Source organism: Macrosteles quadrilineatus, unplaced genomic scaffold, assembly GCF_028750875.1.
Source record: "Macrosteles quadrilineatus isolate MER2022 unplaced genomic scaffold, UCM_ALF_1.0 Scaffold_8__2_contigs__length_117827958, whole genome shotgun sequence".
NCBI classification, from domain to species: Eukaryota; Metazoa; Arthropoda; class Insecta; order Hemiptera; family Cicadellidae; genus Macrosteles; species Macrosteles quadrilineatus.
Window position 1 is genome coordinate 99,630,228 of NW_026542601.1, and position 24,437 is coordinate 99,654,664.

The following is a 24,437-nucleotide window of genomic DNA, read 5'->3' on the forward strand; positions in this document are numbered from 1 at the left end:
AAAAATGACAAAAAATTTTAATTTTATAATTCCTATGTTATTCTTATCGAGAATAAGCAAATTGTTTTAATTTAATGTAAAAGGAGTGTATTTTGATTAAATTTGGAAATGCATTTATTTTACACTAAACTATTGACATTTCACAAAAAAACACTTACTACCCTGCCTCTTGCAGCAAACCTATGTGTACTCACTAAACTAATGCTATTTAAATGGGGAATAAATAGTATATTTTGAAAGATATATTTTACTGGTAATGCAATCAGGCAATTAGAAGTTCGCTTAGTCTGCAGTTTTGCTGCGGCGGGGTTATTATTGTAATAACAGCAGCAAACTTTTTGGAAACTTCAACTCACGTCCATGCAAATGTGATGTAGCCTTTGTTTTAGTAAAAACTTTACCAAAACAACTACCGTAGATATTAGGAGTGGCCAACGCGCGGAGTTGGGCTGAACCCTTCGGGGGCCATAAAACTTTTCCTCGGATTAAATTTGACCACTGCGCGGAGTTGGGCAATCCCCGTGGAATCGACTGTACCCCTCAACCTTACTTTGCTAAACAAACCCCGTTGATTTAAGAGGGCAGTTTATTTTCCATATACACTTATTTTAGTATCGTAATTTTTGTATATAAAATTAAAAAAAAAACTTTAATATTGTATTATGAGTAGGGATTTTAAAATAATTTATAACTGTTCAATAATTTATAAGTGATAATATCGCTAAATTTTTATATTGATTTAATTTCTTATACAATATGACGTGAAAATTTGTTAAGACGTTGGCACTTGGCAGTCTCTGGATTAACCAAGTCAGCTGTTCAGGATTTGATGAATCATGCATGAATGATGCAGGGTCAGCTGTTAATATGCGTCGTCGTCAGACAACGAGTCAACCTGTCAAAAAAAGCTGTTTGGCCTTCAACTTCATCTTCATATAGCTAAGCCAACAAGAAAACCAGAGGGAATCCATCTATAATTTACAAACTGCTACGAGTTCAAAGTCCTTTACTTGATAGTCCTAATAGCTAAGTTAATTAATTATTAGTTTTTTGAAGAGGAAACAAACGTGTTGCGTGAACCGTGAAGTCTCAACTCAAATCAGAATCTACAGAGCTTGTTCACCAAGGTAAGGTTAAAGTAGATTTCACCACACAGAAAATTAAATTTGCCACTTGTAATAACGTAATGATAATACTGTGGTAGTAATATAATATGAGGGTAATTATTATATGCTATGAAGAATAGGAAAAACAACGACCAAAATTATAATTTTCTATTTTAATTTTGGGATTTGATTATTGCATTTTCTCAACTTTTAGAACTGATGAGACTTATTGGTTGTTATTGGATAACTATTTATTGGGGAGTGTGAGACCAGGTTAACAGTTTGTTGTAATTGATAACAAGTTTAGTGTACAGTAACACACACATTTTCTTTAGTGGATTGAACACAAAAAATATTTACCTAGGCCCTAACGTTTTTTCACCCTGGTTTTTTCAGGGTGGGCTATTTCAAAGGTTTTTCGGTTTTTCATTGTTTTAGCTATTTGATGAAACACACGCAACTACATGTAAGTTAATTTTGCCTCAAAATATGACACATCCCTCGGATATTGTATAGATTTTAGTAAGTTAAGGTTGACTTTTAGATACTGAAGTAGACACCCATCTATTTTAACCAACTAACTATCTACCATTAAAAAAAAATAATTATACTACAGTAGGCCTAGGGATAAGTTAATCTAGCATATTTTATCTACTTTTTTATTTTTCTATCTACCTTAAAAATTATATTTCATTCCTTTGTTCGTGTTACTTTTGATACTGTGCCACTAGTTTAAGTGTCCAGTGAATTTAAAACATACTGCTGTGTACTTGACAATTTCAAGTTTTAACTGAAATGGGGTACAGTTTCTTAACTGGGCTACGCTAATATCAAATTTAAAATATTGATTATAATCAATATTTTAAAATAGGTATATCTATTATATAAAATTAAACTATCATAACCTAACCTAACCAACCAAACTTGCTGATGGTGAAAAAATCATACGGAGGTTTACTAATCGAATCGATAGTTTCAATCGATATTAGTGTAGCCCAGTTATACCCCTGAAAGGATTAAATAGACATCAGCACCCGTGTTTCCACATGCCCAAAACCAATATTCCTCTTGCCGGGCTGAGATAATCCCGTTAATACTACTGTTCTTTAGTGCTTTTATAAGGAATTAAAACTTATCCTGTTTTGTCCCACTCACGAATCTTAAAGTGTACAACAAATTAAAACAGTTGTTTTAACCTTGGTATAATATTATTTTGAAATAGTTCAATTACCTGGGGGTTGGTTTTTATCTGAAAATCTGTAAAAATAGAAAATTAGGTAATCAGTAAAAAACTTACTAAGTTACAGCGTGAATATGGATAAGAGATGTCTACTGCTATGTAAAAGGTTGTTGGTTAAAATCATTTATGGAATAGGCACTAGTTCATGTTTAATCGCAATTATCTCTTTATTCAATTCAATAAATTAAACTATCGGCTAGGTCTGTAAACACAAAATGCCTCTACGGTATTAGAAAACTGATTAAACCTATATGACTATCCTAAGCTTTAAACTTATCTTGTAGTCTAACAATGATAGATGTATGAGTTAATTGTTGAATCCTTTACATTTAAGTCAATATTTTTATCTTTATATGTAGCCTACCTAGTGTTCTGTAAATTAAAAAAATATTGCTACAGTAGGTAAGGTAGGGCCTACTACAAACCTGACATGATGTGGATCGGAAGAGTGTCGATTTAAGAAATACCAGGTTTTATCGGTAACCAAGATCTGTAGTTGCCACCAGGGTCGTAATCAACACTGGAGAAAGATATCCTTTACATGTTAGCTGATAAATCCCACACAGTTCAGGTAATTTCAAATTAAAATTTGTTTCAGATGACGTTTTTACGATATGTGGCAGTAGCTGTTCTGCTCTGCGTTAGCTGTTCCGGTAACCCACATCCTCATTATATCATTGATTCTGCTCCATATGTTCATCCTCTGTCTGATGATTTCATAGATTATATCAATTCCATGCAGACTATGTGGAAGGTATGTCATATGTCAAGAGTTTGAATAGTTTGATGGAATATGTAAGCACTATTCAAAAGCTGGCTACACAAATATTTCCGAGTGTAAGAATTCAGAATACTGTAGTATAGTCCGCTTACACACACATAGACAGCACTGCGGCAGGTGTTCTGCTTGTGTACGGTCTACCTTATTCACTCAGTTTTGTGGAAACTTGGTCTATTTCGACTGTGAATACTATTGCTCCGAATTGTGATTTTTGTTTTGGCCTAGATTTAGTTTGGAATTTTGAGAGCTCGGAATCAAAATTTGTTACGGAGGGTCTAACCACTTGGAATTAGATTTACTCATAATTAATAAGTACCTACTCGGATAATTCAACTCTGTTTTTTTGCTTATTCAACACTAAATGTGAGGCAATACCACCGCTCACACATGCAAAGCTATACGTTGCCGGGAGCCCGAGGTACCGCTGTGACGTCACAGCGGCAGAGTGGAGGGGAGCCAGCTGGCATCACTTTCTGAGCTCGCGTGGCCTAGCCCTTGTATATCTCTAGCTCTGGTTTTCATCACTCTGTATTACGAAAATAGCCCATTTCCATTCAGCTGTGGTCTTTGAAAATTTTCAATTTCCATACACCAAAAAAAAAAATAGTGATCAGCCAACTTTTCCTGACACAAACATTACTTTCGCTATTCGCTACATACGGTAATTAACAATTTGCCTGACATCAAGAAAGTTAAAATCAGCTGAATTTTACACCAAAATTATTTGTACAGCCGTATTGTGTTTAGATTAGAAAAATGAATAGATTACAAAATATCGGATAATTTTTTTAACCCTCCGAGTGTCCATAGTTTAGGCCTTAATGTCCGCCTATTTTTGGCGCATTTGCAAGGTTTTATTAAAACGGATCTGAAAAGCTTAAAACAATGTTAATTCTACTGTTCTATATGCCATTTTGTTTGGAAAATCATGGGCTTCAATATCATACATAAAACCTAAGAAAAATTTGTTTCAAAAAAAATTTTTTAGGTAAAAATAAAAATTATTTTGGAAAAATTGAAAAAAAAATAAGTTCGCGCTCAATGAAATTGTATAAATTATAGGCCTATAAATATTTGAAAATAGCCACTTTGTTCTAAATTTTATGAGGATTACAAATATATAATAATATAAGGAAGTAGATTTGCAAATAAATAAGTTATGGGCAAAAAACAGATTTCAGTACATAGTGTTTAGCTAAGAATGCATAGCCTAACCATAGCTAGGAATCTGGCTGATAATTTACATCAATATCACTACCTACTTCTTCAGGATCATCAACCAGCCCTTCAAAATCACTTAAATCTTCTTATAATGCACCACGTATATCACTACTTTTGATTATTAACACTAAAACAATGATAAACATAATAAAACACATCAGTCATCGGTCCGAGGTTAACTAACCTGTTTACAAATATGCACGTCAGCTGTCTGCTACAATTACGATCGGCTCGGAGAACATAAAGCGCTTAGAGACAGACCTCTGGAGAAAGCTTAGAATATAATGAAAAGAACGATACCAAACTCGATCCAGTTCAATCCGATTTTGTCAGTCATAGAGCCTTCGCTGTAAACAGTGTTCGTGAGTCGCTGCAGCGACGCATGACACTCGGAGGGTTAAGTCCGATGAAGTAGTTTTTTCATTGTGATAAAAAGTATCGTTCAATACTCATAGCGAAGGTCTCATTTCGGGGCTCAAAATGGGTCACTTTTGTGACTAGTGACTAGTAGTGAAATATACTATTTTGCCACACTGTTTGGTTTTCCTTGAATTTCCACACTTGGATTCAGTTCGAAAAACAACTTTTTGACACCTCTTTAATCAAAAGGGATTTCATCAAGTATTACTGTACAGTAATAGATTTTTCCTCACACTAGGTGATTCTAAACATGCTTAGCTTAGTTATTAAATTCTGATACATTTATGTAATAAAAATAATTAACTATCAACATAAATACCTATACTAAACTTAGTGGGCCTACTAGGCTATAACCTAAAGTAAAAATAGTAAAAAATTAATATTCTAATGGTAGTGAATTACAAAAAAAATACCATTCAGAGAATTTGTGAGTATTTAGTGAACGTTAAGTTCTTAAGTGGGTATGAACATAATGACAGCTGATTTTAACAGTTAGGTTACGGTATATGAAGAAATATCCATACTCGTTCAATACGGTTTTACCGTGTAAAATTTAAAAACTGTAAATTTGCTACGCTGATTACTGTTGCTTTTATTAGTCATTTGGAAAATATACCGTAACGTCACTTAAGTTTTGAAATTGCTAGATAAACCGGTTAGTTTTGCAATCTTTCCATTCCTTGAACCCTGATAAAGCATAAAATGATTTAGCTGTTAAAATGACTCACAAACATGGGATAATGTTTTTTGTTCCTCTAAGATACGTATAAAGTGACTCTATTTCAACGGAAATAACTGATAAGTTGTTCGGAAAGGGATAAGAGTTGACTAATGCTAGCCTAACAATGTCTTCCACTTAGCCCTAACAAATCAGCCTTATTATAACAAGAAATAGTCTCTGAATATTTTGCCTATGTGCATAAAGTATTTTAACAAATTTGTATATATCCTGGATCTTACTCATTCAAAATTTGTGTGCCCTCAAATTGATAAATAAAAAAAATCTCAAAAACAATTTATGCTGAGAGAAAATAAAATAATTAACCTGTAAGATATTGAGTGAGAGAGTATTTTAAATTATTGCTGTAATCTTTACCAAGCAAACCAAAGGTCAAGGTAATGGTGATAGGCCATTGTGTTCCCAAGAAGTATAATGAAGATAATTTTGTTTTGAGAGAACAAACCATTTTAATTACAATTTATTTGATATTGTTTGGTCAATTCATGGTTAATATTCCATTGCGCTTAGTGTAAAACTAATGAAATTCATTTAAATCAACCACAATAACTTGTAATTTTGAAGAAGGAAATCTTCAATTGTGTAATAAATAAAAAGATATTTTTTGTATTAAAATTTTTAACTTATATATACAATTTTTTTTGCTAGATAGAACTAGCAATTTTTTTGGTTATGTGCTAGAACTAGAATATTATGATTTGTGACATATTAAACCAACCTCCCAAACAACCAAGCTCTTTGTGAGGCCGCCAACCTCTAAAAAAATATGTATACATATAATATATGTGCTTTATTATATTTTTTTTACTTTTTCTATAAACCTTAACAATTTTTACCAGTTCTTACAGCTCTACTGGTTTGATATATGTTTAACATGAAACAATTTCAATTTTAGTTTCATACAAAAATAATACTTTGATGTAAATTGACAGTAGTATTTAGTACCATAACCATGAGTGTGACTGAACATTTATAGCAATGGTTATTCAGTGACAGTTGTATGTTAGGTTAGGGTGAGCATTGAATGGACAAGACAAACATTTTGGTCATTTATTGACAATCCAAACTCTAGACATTTATTTCTTGGTTTTGGAAACGGGCTTAGGACACATTGAATCTCGTAATATGCTATAAACACAGCCTGACGATGGAAACCTAGTTTCCGAAAGCACTTGTGAATTAAACAATTTACCTATATATTGGCCTTTTTGAACATTTAAATATTATACATTTCACAATTATGCCATGTACAATTTCAGAATCTAGGAATGATGATAGACTATTTAAACTAATAGTTAGTCACACAAATAAAAAAAGACGGGTTTTCCTCATGGAACAAAGAAAACCAATCACTACAATCATCTAAGAGTACAATAGATTAGAACATTGTCAACACTCTTTCAACTGTAAATCTCTACAATCAGTCACTTAAAAAAAGTCTATTTCACTATTTTTAATGTAGGTTTTTGCTGCTTGTAGTTTTTTATTGATACACAGTATATATATCAGCATACGCTTATAGTCTACTGTAAAAAAATGCTATGAGTATTTTTCACTTCTACACAGTGGCATTTATTTTAAAAATCATTGTTATAATTGTAACTATGGTCGTTTATAAAGTTGTGTTACCCTGTATTTATTTATTCTATAGTTTGTTCAAATAACAGAGACGGTCGTAGATGGGACTTAATGAATAAGGTTTGTATTCATTTGCCTCAGGTAGGACCAATCCCAGACGGCCTTCATTATTTAAACAAACTATAGTCCCGGTGCCTTGGGTGACAATTAATAGGATTTTACTAAACAATTAAAAAAAAAAATCAATGAAATTTAAGAACTGTTTAATTTGTATAATACATTTTCACAATAAAAAATATCTGTTTGATTTCAGGCTGGTAGAAATTTTCATGAGAAAACACCAATGAAGTTTATCGAAGGTTTGATGGGAGTTCATCCAGATGCAAACAAACCTGAAAACAAGTTAGAAGTGAAGAAACATCTGTTGGGGAATGAAGGGATTCCTGATGCTTTCGACTCTCGAGCTAGATGGCCAAACTGCCCCACGATCCGGGAAATCAGGGACCAGGGATCTTGCGGCTCTTGCTGGGTAAGTGGCTTGGTAAAAGAGTGATTGACATACCGGTAAACAATAACAGTGAAAAGAGCAGATCAAATCTCACTTAAGCTATGCCATACAATCTGGACGATGGCTTTTTAAAATAGTGGGAAAAGTATTGACTCTGCTTAACGATTATGTTCTCTATCCAATTTTACAATCAAAATTTTCGCTCAATATTAGGTTACCATGAATTGTACACCTCCCCACAGAAAAGTACCGGTACGCTTATAGGATGATTAGGCTTTCAACTCTGATATGTTATGCTGGAAATATGCATGCAAGGAGCAAGGAAGAGCTTGAGTGGCGAGAGGAGTGCTTGGAGACTGCTTAAAAGACAGAGTGGAAAATTAAGACTACCTAATATAGTTTGGCATGGGAGAAAAATATGAGAAGAGAGAATTCATAGGAAAATAGAGTTGATGATGATATAGGTGTGATATCCATCATTATGTGCATATATGTGTTATGTGTCTCCTATTCCACTTACTTATATCCTCATAAAATGTATTACCTTCTTGCTTATGCTTATCATCTAATTTCATTAACCTTAAACTCGTACTCGTAACATTAGATCGTAAAAACTCTAAGTCAGCTCCCTTAGGTAAAGGTAATTCTAGTTTATGAAACACTTCTTTCGCTTGTTCCTTGTTTAAATTTTTTATGTCAGTTAAACTTAGACCCACATCCATTCTCTTCGTAAACTAAACAATTCATTTTCTATTGTAACTGTAACTCTAAACTTCTAAACTAGTTTAAGAGAATGCTTGCTCAAATATATTGACTCACAGTATTCCTTACTAGACACAATTAGACTAGATTGCTTAATCCCTACTGAACAAAGTACAGCAGAAACTATGTAGCAATACTGCTAACTATGCTGAGCTAGCACAAACCTAGCATGTCCTAACAGCAACCCAACTCGCTCTGTATTGCAAACAAAAATTGATTTACAAACAAAACATTTGAGAGCCAAATTAAATGAGGTACCAGAATCGAAAATTTTGTAAAAGTTTACAAAATTCCGGCGCCTTCTCCACTTTGTGATATGCAGAAAACCCTCTCACACCTCATAGGTTATCCTGCATATGCACATGGGAGCGTAGCTTTTTAGCGAACCTGAATCTTTAATCTTTAATCTTATTTTACTTTTGTTATGAGCTGGGTAGCTGTTCAATAAGAGGAACAGATTGTATTCACAGAACTGAGTTTTTATTGTCTTTAAGTAATCAAGTATAACACAGTGACAGTTATTTCCAAGTATAGCCTACTAATAAATGCCAGGTAGAAACCGCTCTGAAGGCAGCTAGAACCTTAAATTTATGATCCCAAAAAACAAATTTATTCCCTCGTGATCTAATTAAACAAAGTATCTGACCCCAAAAGAATTCCTCTTATACAAACTTGCAAATCCCAATTAACTTACAATCCCCTTAAAACAAACCCTCCCATACAAAACTCACGACTAAAGGGCCTAACCCCAAGATAGAGAAACCAGTACTCACCCAACTCTCCTGGGCCCCTTGCCCTGGGTAACTGACCCCTTTCTCTACCTCAGATGGCCTATTTATTTATCTGACAGCTACTGAGTGCAAAGCCCCCAGTGTTTACCAAAACACCTCCAGCACGCTTCCTAGTTGGCAAGGTCACTTCCTATCTACAATTCAATAAACAATCAACAATACAAATATAAAACCCATATCTCCCTTACAAAGGGAAGGAGACGGAAATGGATACCTAGAAGAAGGTAAATAGATGAAGTGAAGAGGATATGGAGGAGAAGAATAAGATTACAGATGTCCATCACACATATTTTAATGTTATCAAATAATAAGAACTTTGTATAACAGTGATATCATGTGAATTAAGGTTTTCATGTATGGACTGTACAGGCGTTTGGTGCAGTAGAGTCTATGTCCGACCGTCAGTGTATCCACTCCAACGGCAACAGCTCGTTCCACTACTCTGCCGAGGACTTGGTCTCGTGTTGCCACACCTGCGGGTTCGGCTGCAACGGAGGGTTCCCAGGGATGGCTTGGCGCTACTGGGTCCATAGTGGGTTGGTCAGCGGAGGCAGCTACGGGTCCAATCAGGTCTGATGTCTTAGTCAAGAGTCATTGATAAAAGTTGACACCTTTTGCATGCTTCTGTAATCCACTCCCAAGTTGTAGTCAGTGATGAAGTAATAAACATAGTTGGATCAAGCCATTGAGTGTGCTCTTGTTAATTTGAATTCTGTATAATATACAAAAAGGATTTCTACTGCTGGTTCGTGTAGATAAAATGTAAAACGTCTACTTACTTCAGTACCCAAAAGTAAATATTACAAAATACTTGAGTAGTCAATCTCACAAAACCAAGTGTGTATAAAAAAACCCTGACAATTTTTGCACAAGACTTGGAGTATACTGTATACTGAAATTATGACTCTTGGCTGAAGTTATACATACTTGGCTTAAAATACCTACATTCATATGGTCGCCATATCAGAATAAAGTATTAAAGTATAAAGTACCAATTTACCTATGTGTTTACATTCATAGCTTATCATTGGCTTATGTGTTATCAAATATACATAAATCATTAAAAAAAATATGGATGTTTGTGATGTTAAGTAAAAAATATTGCTAATTTGATTATGAGTCATAGTGTTTAACATGTGAATCAGATTGAAGTTGATTTCCATTAAACATTGTTTCATGATAATTGTACTTAAGAAGTAGGATCTATGAATTAGTTTTCAAAGTCTTAAGCTGTACATAAACTCCTGAACAAAGACTCAATCCAAGATGAATTGTCAGCATCATCTGTCAGTTGTAACCTTGTAACCTTAGCAAGTTGGAAAAATATTTGTGTTTTGATTGTTCTCATTTTCTCATTATTTTGTTGTTATGCTGTAGGGATGCATTCCCTATGAGATCGCTCCTTGTGAACACCATGTCAACGGAACCAGACCTCCTTGCGCTGAGGGAGGAAAGACTCCCAAATGTGAGAAGAAGTGTCAGGCCTCTTACAATGTTGATTACAAAAAGGACAAGCACTATGGTAAGATTGAAGGATATCAAATCCTTGGCCAAAACTTGTAACCCCCTCCCCTTTATACTACTAAAGAAAGTAAATTCTGAAGAAGTGTTCTTCATTTCCTCTTGATGTTCCTACTACTGTATGTTCTCGTTCTGGGAAAACAGTTGATAGTTCTCCTGAGACTTAGGTTAAGGGGAGTTTTCACCCCTTAGGGAATAATTTAGTATTCTAAGTACAGTTTAAGATCAGGAATCTTCTCTAAAATATTTGTGTTGTAATTTATTTTTTAAGAGGGAAACATTGGAAACTAGTAGACGGATTTTTACATCTGTATTGCAATTATGCATTACCAATGCATCACTGATATTTAATTTAACATGATATTTCACCTCTACAAGGGACTTCTTCAGAAAAGTAGAAACTAGGCATTCAGACTAGACATCTAGATCAGAGTTCTATGTTTATGTTTGTAGGTCAGAAAGCATACAGTGTCGAGGGTGAAGAGAAACAAATCCAAGTTGAAATTATGAGGAATGGACCAGTGGAAGGGGCCTTCTCCGTCTATGAGGACTTTGTTCAGTACAAATCAGGTAACTATAGTGGAATATTTTGTTGTGAAAGAGTTTTTTTTCAGTTTTAGTAATTTGGAACAGCATACATGCCAAACGAATGTCTCTTTTCGTCCTAATGTTTGCAATTTCTATTAAAACTAAAGGCTAGAGATGTGCGAGTACTCGAGATTACGAGTTCGAGTCGAGTACGGCCTTGAAACTCGAGCTTATCTTTGAACTCGGCAGATTCGAGTAGAGTTTGGTTTAAAATTGTAAAAAATCAATATTTGTTAAAATGTAAGTTGTGTTTACATAAAATGCTTTATAATTTGTATTACTATAGATTCTACAGTAATACAAATATTTCTACAGTGTAGAAATAAGCAAGAGGTAGTTGTCCTAACCTATTTTTATAGCTGTCACAACAGAATAGGTCAACTCAAAGCAGTCGCCGGACTGACTGGCAATGGCATAATCTGGACTTGACACTGAATGACATGATCGGTAGTGATTTTGTTTTAAAGTACTGTTTCACAATAGAAAATTCCACTACTGAACTGTTACAAGCAATAAATCTATGTTTAAAAAAGTCAGTTAAGTTTTAAAAAGAATAGAAACACTACAAAAGGCAAAACAATAGAAGGAGGGAGGGGTTGTGCAATGACCTCGAACTGAGCCGGCAGCCGGCAAGTCGGCAACAGTGAATGGTGTAGGGGGTTGGGGGGAAGGGGAGGGTAAGACCTTGGAGCTATATTTAGACCAGACTAGACTTTCACCCAGTGTTCTCAGACGTACGATAAATATCGTTTTGTACGATAATTTAGCCTCCCGTACGATGTACGATACGTCACCGTACGATAATGCTATTTGTACGATAATTTGGGCAATTGAATAGTACTCTTTTACAAAATTGGTTTGGGAGGTTATACCCAAAAATTTGGAAACATTTTTGCTGTTTTAAATCAAAACTCAGTATTTATTAGAGATGGGATATAAAAATCAATACATAAAAAATCAATCTTATGAAGACTATAAGTTAACTGTTAGTATGAATAAAATTAAAACGAAACCATTTCCATGAAATGTGCTTCTAAACTGCTTGAATGCTTCTGCTTCGCTTCTTCTGCTTCTCCTACACCACGAAAAAGTCTGTTACCATAAGAACAGACCTTCCGTACATAATCTCGCCCATTTGGCGAATTATTGGTGTAGTAGTGCACGCCATCGATCTCTATTTTAGAGATCGATGGTGCACGGGTGCACGCACGGCCGCCTTTAACTCCAGGCCTCGGCCTTCAAAGTGGCAACATCACAAGAGGTGTTGTAACAGCTGTTTTGTTTGGAAGTGAAGCAGCTAATGGTATTTGTGTATTAACGAAATATTGGTTACTGGACTATGACAATATTGACTCCGCTTAAAATGTACATAATAGATTTTTAATTCATATTGTTTCGGGTTTCAATTCTGTATGTCTTTTTTTCAATATTTTAATAAATTTATGTTTATAAATTTAAATTGAAATCAATAAAGTGTGAATTAATGAGCTGATATCACCTGTCTGCCATGTTATCTTATGGGACGTCTGTCACTGAACAACATACCACTTGTGGAGATGCCAATTCTACCAGGCCGCGGCCTGTAGTTAAAGGTGGCCGTGAGTGCATGGTGGAAGGAAAATACTGGTGTAGTGTTTGTGTTGAGGTTGAGAAATATTCACATAATATCAGTTACCTACTATGATTAGAACGTGCAAAACTAAAAATAATATGGTTTTATGGCGATTTTGAGATTTATAATAAAAAAATATATGTCTATTAGGTATTTCAATACTCAAGCCAGTTACGATTGTTATTTAAAATTGTACGATAATTTTTCGTGAAATACGATAATTTAGGACCGCGTGTACGATATTTGACTACGGCCAATCTGGGAACACTGCTTTCACCACTTCCGAAATGGCTGGGTAGGGGCAGGGGGATTACAATAGCAGGTTTTTTCCTTGTCTGGTTTGACTTTTGTCTTTTTGTATAGGAGATTTGAATCATCAAAAATATAATTTGAATTGACCACAATTAATTATTTAGCATTGAAAATACAATCTGCAAGGGACCAGGAGAAATATTCAAATTAGAGTTAATACCATGATTTACATTTTTATGTCAAAATACAACATTGCACAATCATGATGTTTTGGGTCATTGGCCTTCTTAACAGAAGTTGATAATTATAAATTGATGCTACCGTGGTTGAAAATAATTATTCTGTAAACTTGTAAAACATTAGATAACTCATAAATAAGTATGAAATCATTCATGAGGACAATAGTAGCACTCCTAAAAAAAGCTTACAAATATCTCAAAATAATTAAGTGCTAGCACTTGGCCTTCTAGATTACATAGTTTGTTTTCCTTCATGACAACTTGCATTAATGTGGTTAATGTGCATGGAATACAATTGATTATAGTGAGTTAGGCCTAAGTCTAGGTTTCATTTGATTTCTATAACTACTATTGTATGAGCCTATTACATTATTCAGTACAATTTTCAATCTACAATTGTTTTGTTTATCAGTAAGGTAGACTACTTGTAGGCCTATTTGTACTTCATTTTTAACATATTTTGAGTATTTTGACAGAATGTTTGTTTACAATTAACATACAAGATTAAAAAATTTAATTTTCTTTATTTCAAAATTTATTTTTACTTTACCCACTGTCAAACCATTGGAAATTTTGTAGGCCTACTGTTACAAAAACCACACCAACTAAAAGAATAATGGTAATAAACTTACAAAACTAAAGGTGAAAAGGTAGGAAATAACATTTCAAGTTTTAGAATAAATCTCTTTATTAAACTTATTAGGCTATTGTAATTGCAACCTTAATAACTAATAGATGCAAGTATTAAGTAATTTTAGCCAAGTATTATGCAATATTACTTATCAATAGGGATTATTGTATTTTATTTTTGGATAAAAAAATGTATGCTCACTTACCTTTTTTTACAGAAGTAGAAGTTCATTTATGAGCTCTATTGTTGTTGTTTTAAAATTATTTTCTATGCATTATATTGATATGTTACTGCACAAATATTAATAATTTATTTATTTATAATCATATTTCAGCTTGTAACAAGGTTGTTTTAACAGTTACATGCTCTAGGCCTAAGGAGTTACTTAAACTTACACATTCTTCGATCTTTTGGGTTTAAACTCGACTCGAACTCGAGACTCGAATCTTTTGCCAATTACTCGACTCGAACTCGACTCGACCTGAAAAACCTGTGCTCGCACATCTCTACTAAAGGCTACTCTTAGCTTTGTATCGTTTCCACTATTCAGTATCAAAAAGTTATAGTCAGTATCAGGCACTTTCTACTCGACGGCTCGACGCATGCTCATGTTCCACGCGGCAGTCAGTCAGGGCTCACATCCACAGTGTGCAAAATAGGCCAACCAAACCAAAATACCAACCAAAATAGGCAACTGTGATTTTAATTAATAATAATAATAATAATAAATCTTTATTTCTCCACAAGTAATACAATAAAATTACGAAGATCTATAAAAATAAATTATTTTACAATGTAATCAAAACTTATTGTTAATTAATTAAATAAAAACAGTTTGCTAATTGTTGCAGTTGATTAATTTTTAGTACACAAATCCATTAATATTGTAGAAGTAAAATACAGGTACGTCAACTGTTAAGTTTCCCTGGCGTGTTTTTCATCGGGAGTTAATTTTCTCGCTTTCCGAACACGTACAATAGTTTTTTCGACACTTTGCAATAATTTGCCGCACGTTCTGTCGCTTTTTTGATCGAAACTGATAAAGCTCTGTCACTGCATTCTTTATCACAAACATCAACCACTTAACGAATTAAGTTCCTATCCGCACTGTGAATTGTTGCCCCACGTTTCCTAACGTCTTCCATAATAGTAAATTACAAAACACCCTCACCGTAAGAATACTTGTGGTGCACTGTAGCAACAGAAGCAATTGTCACTGTATTACTCATCTGTTGTCGATGTGACAAATATTCCACAAGCGTCACTCTGTGAAATGACACTCCCCCGTGCAGAGAGAGGGATGTGCACCTGCAAATACCGCGCGGCAACATTCCAACATTACTGCATATCGTTCTGGTTCAGAGGACTTCTTAACTCTCGCCTACAGTAAGTGGTTGACAGCCATTGTAAGTAATATTTAGGTTGAACTGAGCCGTACTCTATGAAATTTACATCCCACAAACTTATTAACAGCCAACCAATATAATAAATCCCAAATGAATAACAAATCTGAAATGTTAAACTTTCCATTAAAACACAGACTAGACTTACAAGGTTTATTAGTAACACAATTATTAAAAGCTATGGAAAATTTAAAAATGAAAGAACTATCTTAACCTCCCGTAGTTTGACTCAACCTGCAATTAAGGTTTATTTTTGTTAACAAGTGTTTTATAATATTGTACACATATACTACTGACTATTCTATAGGCCTAGTTGATTTAGATAGCTGTGATATTTAAAACAAGTGTCACATTAGACAGGTGCTAAAAACAATTAATTACAGTTGTTTGGCTTCAAACGAGATGATTATCACTGTTCTGTATTGCATGTAGGAAAAATTATATATAACATAATTCCAACTATCAGAAGGCTTAACAGACACGTCTTAAGATAAAAAAATAGTAAAACAGTAGGTGTAGAAGGCTTGACTCAGCCTATTTTAAAACATTAGCTCGCTTTCTTGTCCGGTACAAATTTTTCAATCGATTTTATACTAAGTTCCCGATGAGCTAGAGACTTGAAACTTGAAGCATAGCTCACAAATGGATGACAATGCAATATTATATAATTTAATTTTCCTACAAATTTTGATATCAGTTTTAAATGAAGTTCCTGATGAGCTAGAGTTTTGAAATTTTAAACATAGCTCACAAATGGATGACAATGCAATATTATATCATTTAATTTTCATATTTCGCTTGGGATATGCCCCATGGGCTTCCACATTTTCCATGTTTACATTTTGCAAGAATGTAAACATATCAATTAATTTAAGTCAGCTGTAAATACTTAAATTTGACAGTTCGGAGAGCAGAGGTTAAGAGGTATAAGTTCTGCTCCGGATATATATATATATATTTTTTTTTTAACAAGTATTTATTTACAATCTATTCTATACTAGAATAATAAGTAAATTTAATAACCATTTTAACATGGGTTAGTTACACTCCATCAAGTGCACTAACATACAAAAACTTTTAAAAAGTTGAACTAAAAACAATTTGGAAGGTCTATTGGATTAACTCTTTTGAGCCTATATGTAGCTTCACTATTGTCAAGGAGGTTAACAGCTAGGAAATTTGGATGGGTTTCTAATTTTCTTTGGTATTTTTCACTTTGTTTCTTTATTTCTTCTTTAACATAGGGTAATTTTGTATCTTGATGAATTACTTTATTTGTGACAAACCAAGGTGCTTGTAAAATTTTTCTCAGTGTTTTCGATTGAAACCTTTGAACTATTTCTATGTTTGAGTTGGAAGTGGTTCCCCAGAGTTGGATATCGTAGGTCCAAATAGGTTTCAATATAATTTTGTATAAAAGTAATTTATTTTCAACAGATAATTTTGAATTTCGACCAATGAGCCAATTTAGTTTGTTTGTTTTTAAATTTAAATGAAGTCGTTTGTTCCAAATGTGTGAATGCCATGTAAGCCGTCTGTCGAGATGCATACCAAGGTACTTAACTTCGTTGGATTGTGGAAGCATGACATTATTCAATGTTACTGGGGGACAAGTTCTTGTAGACATTGTAAATGTAACTTGAACGGATTTTGTTTCATTTACTTTAATTTTCCAATTCTGTAGCCACTGAGACAAATCGTCTAGTGCAGCCTGAAGGTTTGATGATGCCAGAATAGGATCCTGATTTGATGTTAAAAAAGCAGTGTCGTCTGCAAATGTTGCAACCGTAATACCCTGAGTACTTGGAAGGTCATAAGTGAACAAAATATACAAAATAGGTCCAAGAACACTGCCTTGTGGTACACCTGATTCAATTTCATGCACTTCTGTAACTATATCTTGATATTTAATTTGAAAAAAGCGTTTGGACAAATACGATTTCAACACTCCATAGTATGTATGGGGCAGCAAAGTTTTAATTTTGAACAATAATCCTGTGTGCCAGACTTTATCAAACGCCTGGGCTACGTCCAAAAAAGCAGATGAACAGAAATGTTTTTTTTCAAGATCTTCCTTGATTACATTCACTATTCTATGCACTTGCTCAATGGTGGAATGCCTTCGGCGGAATCCAAACTGATGGGAAGGCAACAATTCTTTTTCATCAATTATAATTTGGAGTCTTTTTAAGAAAAGTTTTTCAAAAACTTTAGAAACCACAGGAAGAAGAGATATAGGCCGATACGAGGATGCTTGATTTAAAGGTTTACCAGGTTTCGGAATAACAACAATTTGTGAAACCTTCCACTGTATTGGGAAGTATTCAAGGCGTAAAACTGCATTGAAAAGTACTGTAAGGAAAACTATTCCTTTTCTAGGAAGCTCTTTCAACACTTTACCTGTTATCAGATCATAACCGGGGGCTTTTTTGCCGTTTAAATCGTCTTTTATTACTTTAGCTACTTCAGATGGTGTGAACAATTTTATTGGTAAATCAAGTTGATTTGGAGAATCGAGGAATTCCCAAATTTCTTGCTCAACATTTGAATTAATATTATATGGCTTGAACACTTCCTTGAAGTATGAAGCAAATACATCTGCTTTCTCGATGTTGTTTTTGGCCCAAGAACCGTCTTCTTTTAGAATAGGTGGAATGCAAATTTGTGGACGTTTTAAGTTTTTTGTAACTTTCCAAAGGGAGTAGTTACTAGCTTCAGATGGAGAAAGGTTTGATGTGAAATCTTGAAATCTGTCATTGTTTAATTTAAACAGTAACCTTTTTAGTTGTTGAGTGGCCCTGTTTAGATTTCTTTTATCCGTCTGGTCTCTAGAGTTTTGCCATATTCTACGGAGTCGGCGTTTTTCGGCAATTTTCCTATTAATTTCAATTGGATAGTGTATTCCTGATTTTAAATTATGTTTATTCTGGTCTGGAGTTGCTCTCCAAGCGGAGTCTTGAACTGTTTTGTTGAAATGTTCAACAGCATGATTCAAAATATATTCTAAAAATATAAAACAAGCATTTTAAAGTCAAGATAAAACATCTGATTGGAGATAATAATCAGGTTTTGGTTATATATTAACAGACCATATAAAATATATTTAACATATTTACACATTAAAGACTAAAAAGTTGAAAATAATTTATAAATAAAAAGCTTTTTTAAAACAAAACGTTTTTAAACGCACTAAAAAGTAGAAAATAATTTATAAATATGTTGAGAGTAAAAATACTTGTAAGATTTAAAACTAAAAACGTTGGGTGCATGCAATTAATTTATAATAATATATTAGCTCAATAGGTGAAGATAATTGTAAATTATCAACTGCATGCACCCCACGTTTTTCGTTTTAAATCTTACAAGTATTTATACTCTCAACATATTTATAAATTATTTTCTACTTTTTAGTGCGTTTAAAAACGTTTTGTTTTAAAAAAGCTTTTTATTTATAAATTATTCTATTACCTTGAATTATTTTTCTTACAAATTTCTGCTTGTGCTACCTATTGATTTCAAGGCACTTTGAAAATTGATCTAGGAAGCCTTACTTTTACAATAAAACATTTGTTTTGTATGCCGCTGGGTCCAAACCCCACACAGGGACCAGTCTTGTTATCTAATGTAAACTTTTTGTAAGCCAAAAGGCATTGGCATCTGGGTCTAGAAACAATCCTTGTTGAGATTAAACCGGCAGCCTTTAGATTTAACCTATATAATCACACAGATATTCAGAAAATCACATTGTTTAAGGGGGTTCCCTACCTCGAACTGTTTTCAATTTTCTGCGACCCTGGTGAATTTAGTTGGAACTACAAGACGACAAAATATTCCCTAGGATTGCTGTCTGCTGGTCGTTTCGCCGCCAGGACGCCTCCGCAGTGGAAGTAGGCCCATCCTAGTAAACCCGCCCCACTAGTGCACTCACTTTCACTTTCACTCTCCGTTTTTCGCGCATCTCTTCATATTCGCGAGTACGACGTAATAGTCTCCACTCGGCCAAACGTTCTCCGCCACGATTTTTCTTACGGCGGTGTTGCCGCTGGGAATGGATCTTTACTGGACCACCCATGATTAATAAACTGGATATTCACAATCGTACTAATTGCAAATCAAATACACTAATAGACACAACACACACACGACACGAGTTCACTAAAACGACCACTCTGGATGTCTTCGTCCAAACAACTAATGCCGAAATATCTATCTAGGCGGAAAAGAGAAACCGATTGCAAACAACCAATAAAAGAGCCCAAAGTTTTACAACCCTTCACTCATTTCTAGGGAATTCCTCTGCCGCGCCGCGCCTGCCGCCCTAGGATCACACCACAGCGCGTCGTCGAACAGGTTTTGCATTTGGCAAGATTGAAAAACGCTACAGCTTGGAACTTATTTGCTCCAGTTCTAAGATTAATTTATTCAAATTAAATATTAATTTAAAACGTTTTTGTTTCACAAGTATGCTACAACCTATATGACTGAACGTTTTTATATTATCAACAGGTTCTTGGCTGTATTTATTTATACTGCTTAACTGGTTTATAATAATTAATATAATGTTATTATGTGTCATGGATAAATCTTGGGGGAAATATTATGAATGATGAAGAATGTGTAAAATTTGTATCCCTCCGCGAGACAGTAGTTTCGATAAAGGCCGCTAGAGTCCGTCAGAATCATAGCACTTTTCGCCGTGCAAGGTTTTACGCGGTTTCATTTTGCACATACAAAAAATAATCTTTTCTTGAAACTAAAAGTGACTTGATATTTTTAGTTAAATTTCGCACTAATATTGCTTTATCAAAAATCGATAATTTCATAAAAAGATATTATTATTTAACTGTAAAGTTCACTAACTTTGACAAGTCGTTGCCCTTGATTGCGTAAGCATAGACATTTTTTAAAAAGCAAACATAGTAGAACCACTCTTTATATACAAAATGGTGTTTGGTTCACAATTTAAATGTTAAAACTAGAATCGCTATATGATACCGCGCGAAGCGGTTTTCTGACGTTTTTCGGCGGGGGTAGGGAACCCTCTTAAGTCTAAGGAAGTGGATTATTTAGTGTGGATGTTGTCTGTGTGTTGCAGGAGTATACAAGCATGTAGCAGGCAGGATGTTGGGAGGACATGCCATCAGGATACTTGGCTGGGGCGAGGAGAACGGTAGTCCTTACTGGCTGGTCGCTAACTCTTGGAACTCTGACTGGGGCGACCACGGGTAACTATCACAATTGATGGGCCAGATCCAAATACAGTAAAACCATGATTTACTGAATTTAAAGGAGTTAGCCATTATATTATCTTGAAGGGGGGGGGGGGGCTGAAGCCTCAAAGCTCTTTATTCAAATACATGCAAATCTCAATCATACTAATTTTTCAATGAAAATCTCATATGTATTTGCATTACACCGTGTGGCAGAATTGAAACTAATAACTTTATCGTAATGTAAACATCTATTGAGATTCTAAACATTAACTCAGGGAAGAAAGTAAGCAATAAAACTGTAAATAAAAACAAATCCAACAGCTGGTGCATCTTAAATATTTTAAATGTGATCAAATACAGCCCTTTAATTGAGATTCGTTCCCTGAGGAGAGAGTTTATCGAAAAACTGATATTGTTCGGGCATCCGGGATGTTTCTCATCAAGACCTTTTATTCAATTATGTTGTTTTGAGACTAATAGATTATGTAACAGATAATCGGTTTTCATTATTTGTAATGTGGTTTCTGTTTCAAATTCCAGTTACTTCAAGATTCTCCGGGGATCGGATGAATGCGGCATTGAAAGTCAAATCAACGCTGGCATTCCCAAATAGAAAGTGCCATAACTGATTATTGACTGAAGATTTTGTTCCAAGCTGATCTTCTGATGTTTATTTTTTATACTAAGTGGGTTACTCGTGGCCAAATAATCGTGTTATTGCATGTATATGTGTCTACCTTGCTGTGATTATTTTCATATTTTATCAAGTGTTTTGTAATTTGATACACTATTGTGTGAATAAACATATTACTTTAACAAGGCGTGACTAGTTTTCTTACCTGTTTAAACTTAGACACTGCCAAGGCATGTGGCAATTAGTGGCTATATCTATATCTATAATACCCCCGCCGCAGCAAACCTGCAGACTAAGCGAATTTCCAATTGTCTGATTGGATTTACACTAAAATGTCTCCTTAAAAATATCACATTTATTCCCTATTTAAATAGAATCAGTTTAACACATACTTAGGTTTGCTGCAATGGGGGTGGGGGTGGGGGGGTAAAAGGGTTTCTTTATGTAAAATGTTAATAGTTAGTAAGAAATAAAAACATTTTCCAAATTTGGGCAAAATATGTTAATAAAATATGTTAATAAATATGTCAAACTACAACAGTTTACTTATTCTCCATAAAAATAACATAGGAATTTTAAATTTAAATTTTTTTGGAATTTTCTCCGTAGCCATTAGGCGCATTATAACGCTTCAATATACTAAATTATTTGTTTTTTTAAGCTCTACAAAATAGTTTGGAAAGAAATCGCAAAATTTTATGTTTTTTGGGCCAAAAATGGGAAAACAACCCATTTTTACCCCATAAAAGCCTCCATAAACCCCCGTTCCCATGGTCCGATCATGCTGGTTCGCGAACTCGTTTGAATAAACGCAGGTTTACTATTTGTACCAAAACTTTTTAAATACCGGTACCACGTTTTTAAACATAATAAAAAGTAGAAAATAATTTATAAATATGTGGAGAGAATAAATACTTGTAAGATTTAAAACAAAAAACGTGGGGTACATGCAATTATTGATGATAATAAAGAGTGTGTAAATTAGCTATTTCATGCGCCCCACGTTTTTCGTTTTAAATCTCTCCAGTATTTAGTATTTATTCTCTCCAAATATTTATAAATTGTTTTCTACTTTTTGGTGTGTTTAAAAACGTGGTATTTAAATAGTAGTTTTCGTTACTATTAACCTAAAGTAGGTTTTTTTTGGGACCATATCTTTAAAGAAAATTTGGTTAAGTCACAAAAAAGCATTTTAGGACGAGTTACAAACAATAATTATAGCAGAAAATACAAAATATAGCCAAAAATACAGTAACACTGAATGAATTAGGTTATGTAAGAAACAAACAAAGTTTGTTTTGTTGAAGCATTTTAAAGGATCAGAACAGCTGATTTGTTTTTGAGATAAGCTTTGACATAACCATATGGTTCAGTCCAAATTTCCAAAAAGCTATCTTTAGGGACTCAAAATGATCCGTAAGACTTCTGTTTTTGAGACAGTGTAATGAAAAAAAGTTTTTTATATATTAATTATTATACTTATAATCAGTCATTTCATTGCATTGTACAACTAAATTGTTTCTTTAGAAACAAAATGTTACTGATTAATGTGATGTTTACTTTAAAACTACTACTTGGTCCTCATAAAATGCAATACCTACTGTAAGGCCACATCTACCTCTACAAAGGGTACAGAAAACCTATTTATGTGACTAAAAGAAATCAAAATGGTCTGTTTATAGGGTTTATTGAACCACTATCAGATTAGTCAGACATGGAGATCTACAAAAGTTGATGATTTCCTTCTAACAAAAATATAATCAGCGGAATTTGGCTGTCTCAAACACATATTTGAAATAGTTCCTTTTATGTTCAACAAGACAAGAGCACTGCATTTATTTTTTTAATCCTCTTATCTACTGTGCAATTTCTAAAAAAGTTTCACAGCTATGTCAAAAACATTTTGCAATATTTATGAGAGTAGAGAGTGAGCAAGGTAGCATAGATTAAACATACTCCCTTAGTATTGGTTGTATACTATATTATGCGGTTTATGAACATATTTTTTAAATAAAATTTGTGAAGTTGATTTCTAATGCATACTAAGCTATGACATATCTAAAATGCACTTAATTCTCTTTCTTGCAGAAGCAAACATAAGTACATATTTTAACTAAAGAATAAATCTGACAGGTTTCAGGAAATATTTGCGAGAAAATGTAATCAGGTAAATATTTTGCTGCGGTGGGGTATATGGTATATTATTATTGCTAATGTTACCGACTAAAGCAAAAGCAGCAAAACGGTTACTAAGATATCCCGAATTCTCGCTCCCCCGACTCTCGACTGGCAGGCTATCTTTGGGTAATTGTGTTAAACAACTCAGAGCCACTCAGATAACGTAAAAGCTTCTTTACGAGCCCAACAGATAGCGCTGGCTGTCTGGCTCCAGCAGACGACAATAGTGCTTTATGACAATCATCGGAGCCTGCCTTATGGGTTATGGTGTCTGGTGGCCAAACGTAATAGACTTGATAGTCAGTTCCATTAGTTCCAATAAGGTTGGAAATCTCGGTTTGTAAACCGATTTAGATTGTAGGGTTGTTCGTGGTTTTCGAGTATTTAAACTCGGGTTGGAATTAAATATTTTTAGTCAGATTTGTAATTTGCATCGTAAATAATTGACTTGTAAACATTTTAGTGAAATTTTAAACAAATTCATCACTTTAAATCAATTGCTTACAGTATTATATGTAGGGGGTTCCATTGTTTGTTTTTGACTATATGGTTTTAGTGTCGAGAAAATATAGTGTTCAACAATACATAAATTTACAAGGACAGTGAAATATGCAAACAAGTTATAATATTTTATAATATAATGAACAAGTAAATTTCGACTCCAGTTGTACTTATAAAAACGTATTGGCCGGTGCTTCCGGTAGCCATTAGGATATAAGTAGGGAAGCCATTCAAGATTCTTGGAGTATCCAATCGAAATCGATCACCACTTACCATCTTTTTTTGTATATTTACCGTCTTGTGAGTAACGGTATAAGCGTAAATATAATGTTTTAAGTGTTATAAGACGTTTAAATATTATTTCCATTCCGTAAATTTAATAACACGTACATGTAAATTCAAATTCAAATTGTTTATTTGGCCATTAAACATTACATAATAGGCTATGTCAATACATAATTCAATAAAATAAGAATAAAACCATCATCAGAAATTGGTTAACAATAAAATCAAACCATG

General features: G+C 33.8%; 1 protein-coding gene across 1 annotated transcript; it reads left to right on the plus strand.

Annotated features, from left to right (window-relative positions):
* The first annotated feature begins 931 nt into the window (after positions 1 to 931).
* On the plus strand, positions 932 to 21,424 carry LOC128999656 (cathepsin B-like). Its single transcript, XM_054426272.1, has 8 exons — positions 932 to 1,127; positions 2,945 to 3,100; positions 7,399 to 7,614; positions 9,516 to 9,716; positions 10,524 to 10,668; positions 11,121 to 11,237; positions 20,488 to 20,617; positions 21,146 to 21,424. The coding sequence occupies exons 2-8, from the start codon at positions 2,945 to 2,947 to the stop codon at positions 21,216 to 21,218; spliced, it is 1,038 nt and encodes a 345-aa protein (XP_054282247.1). The 5' UTR covers positions 932 to 1,127; the 3' UTR covers positions 21,219 to 21,424.
* Positions 21,425 to 24,437: the final 3,013 nt, after the last annotated feature.

Bases quoted from the DNA above. Each gene is read 5' to 3' on its own strand.
- LOC128999656 (XM_054426272.1), top strand. From the start codon at position 2,945: ATGACGTTTTTACGATATGTGGCAGTAGCTGTTCTGCTCTGCGTTAGC. The intron at 7,615-9,515 runs GTAAGTGGCTTG...TGGACTGTACAG, and splicing joins GATCTTGCGGCTCTTGCTGG to GCGTTTGGTGCAGTAGAGTC. The intron at 20,618-21,145 runs GTAACTATCACA...TTCAAATTCCAG, and splicing joins TCTGACTGGGGCGACCACGG to TTACTTCAAGATTCTCCGGG.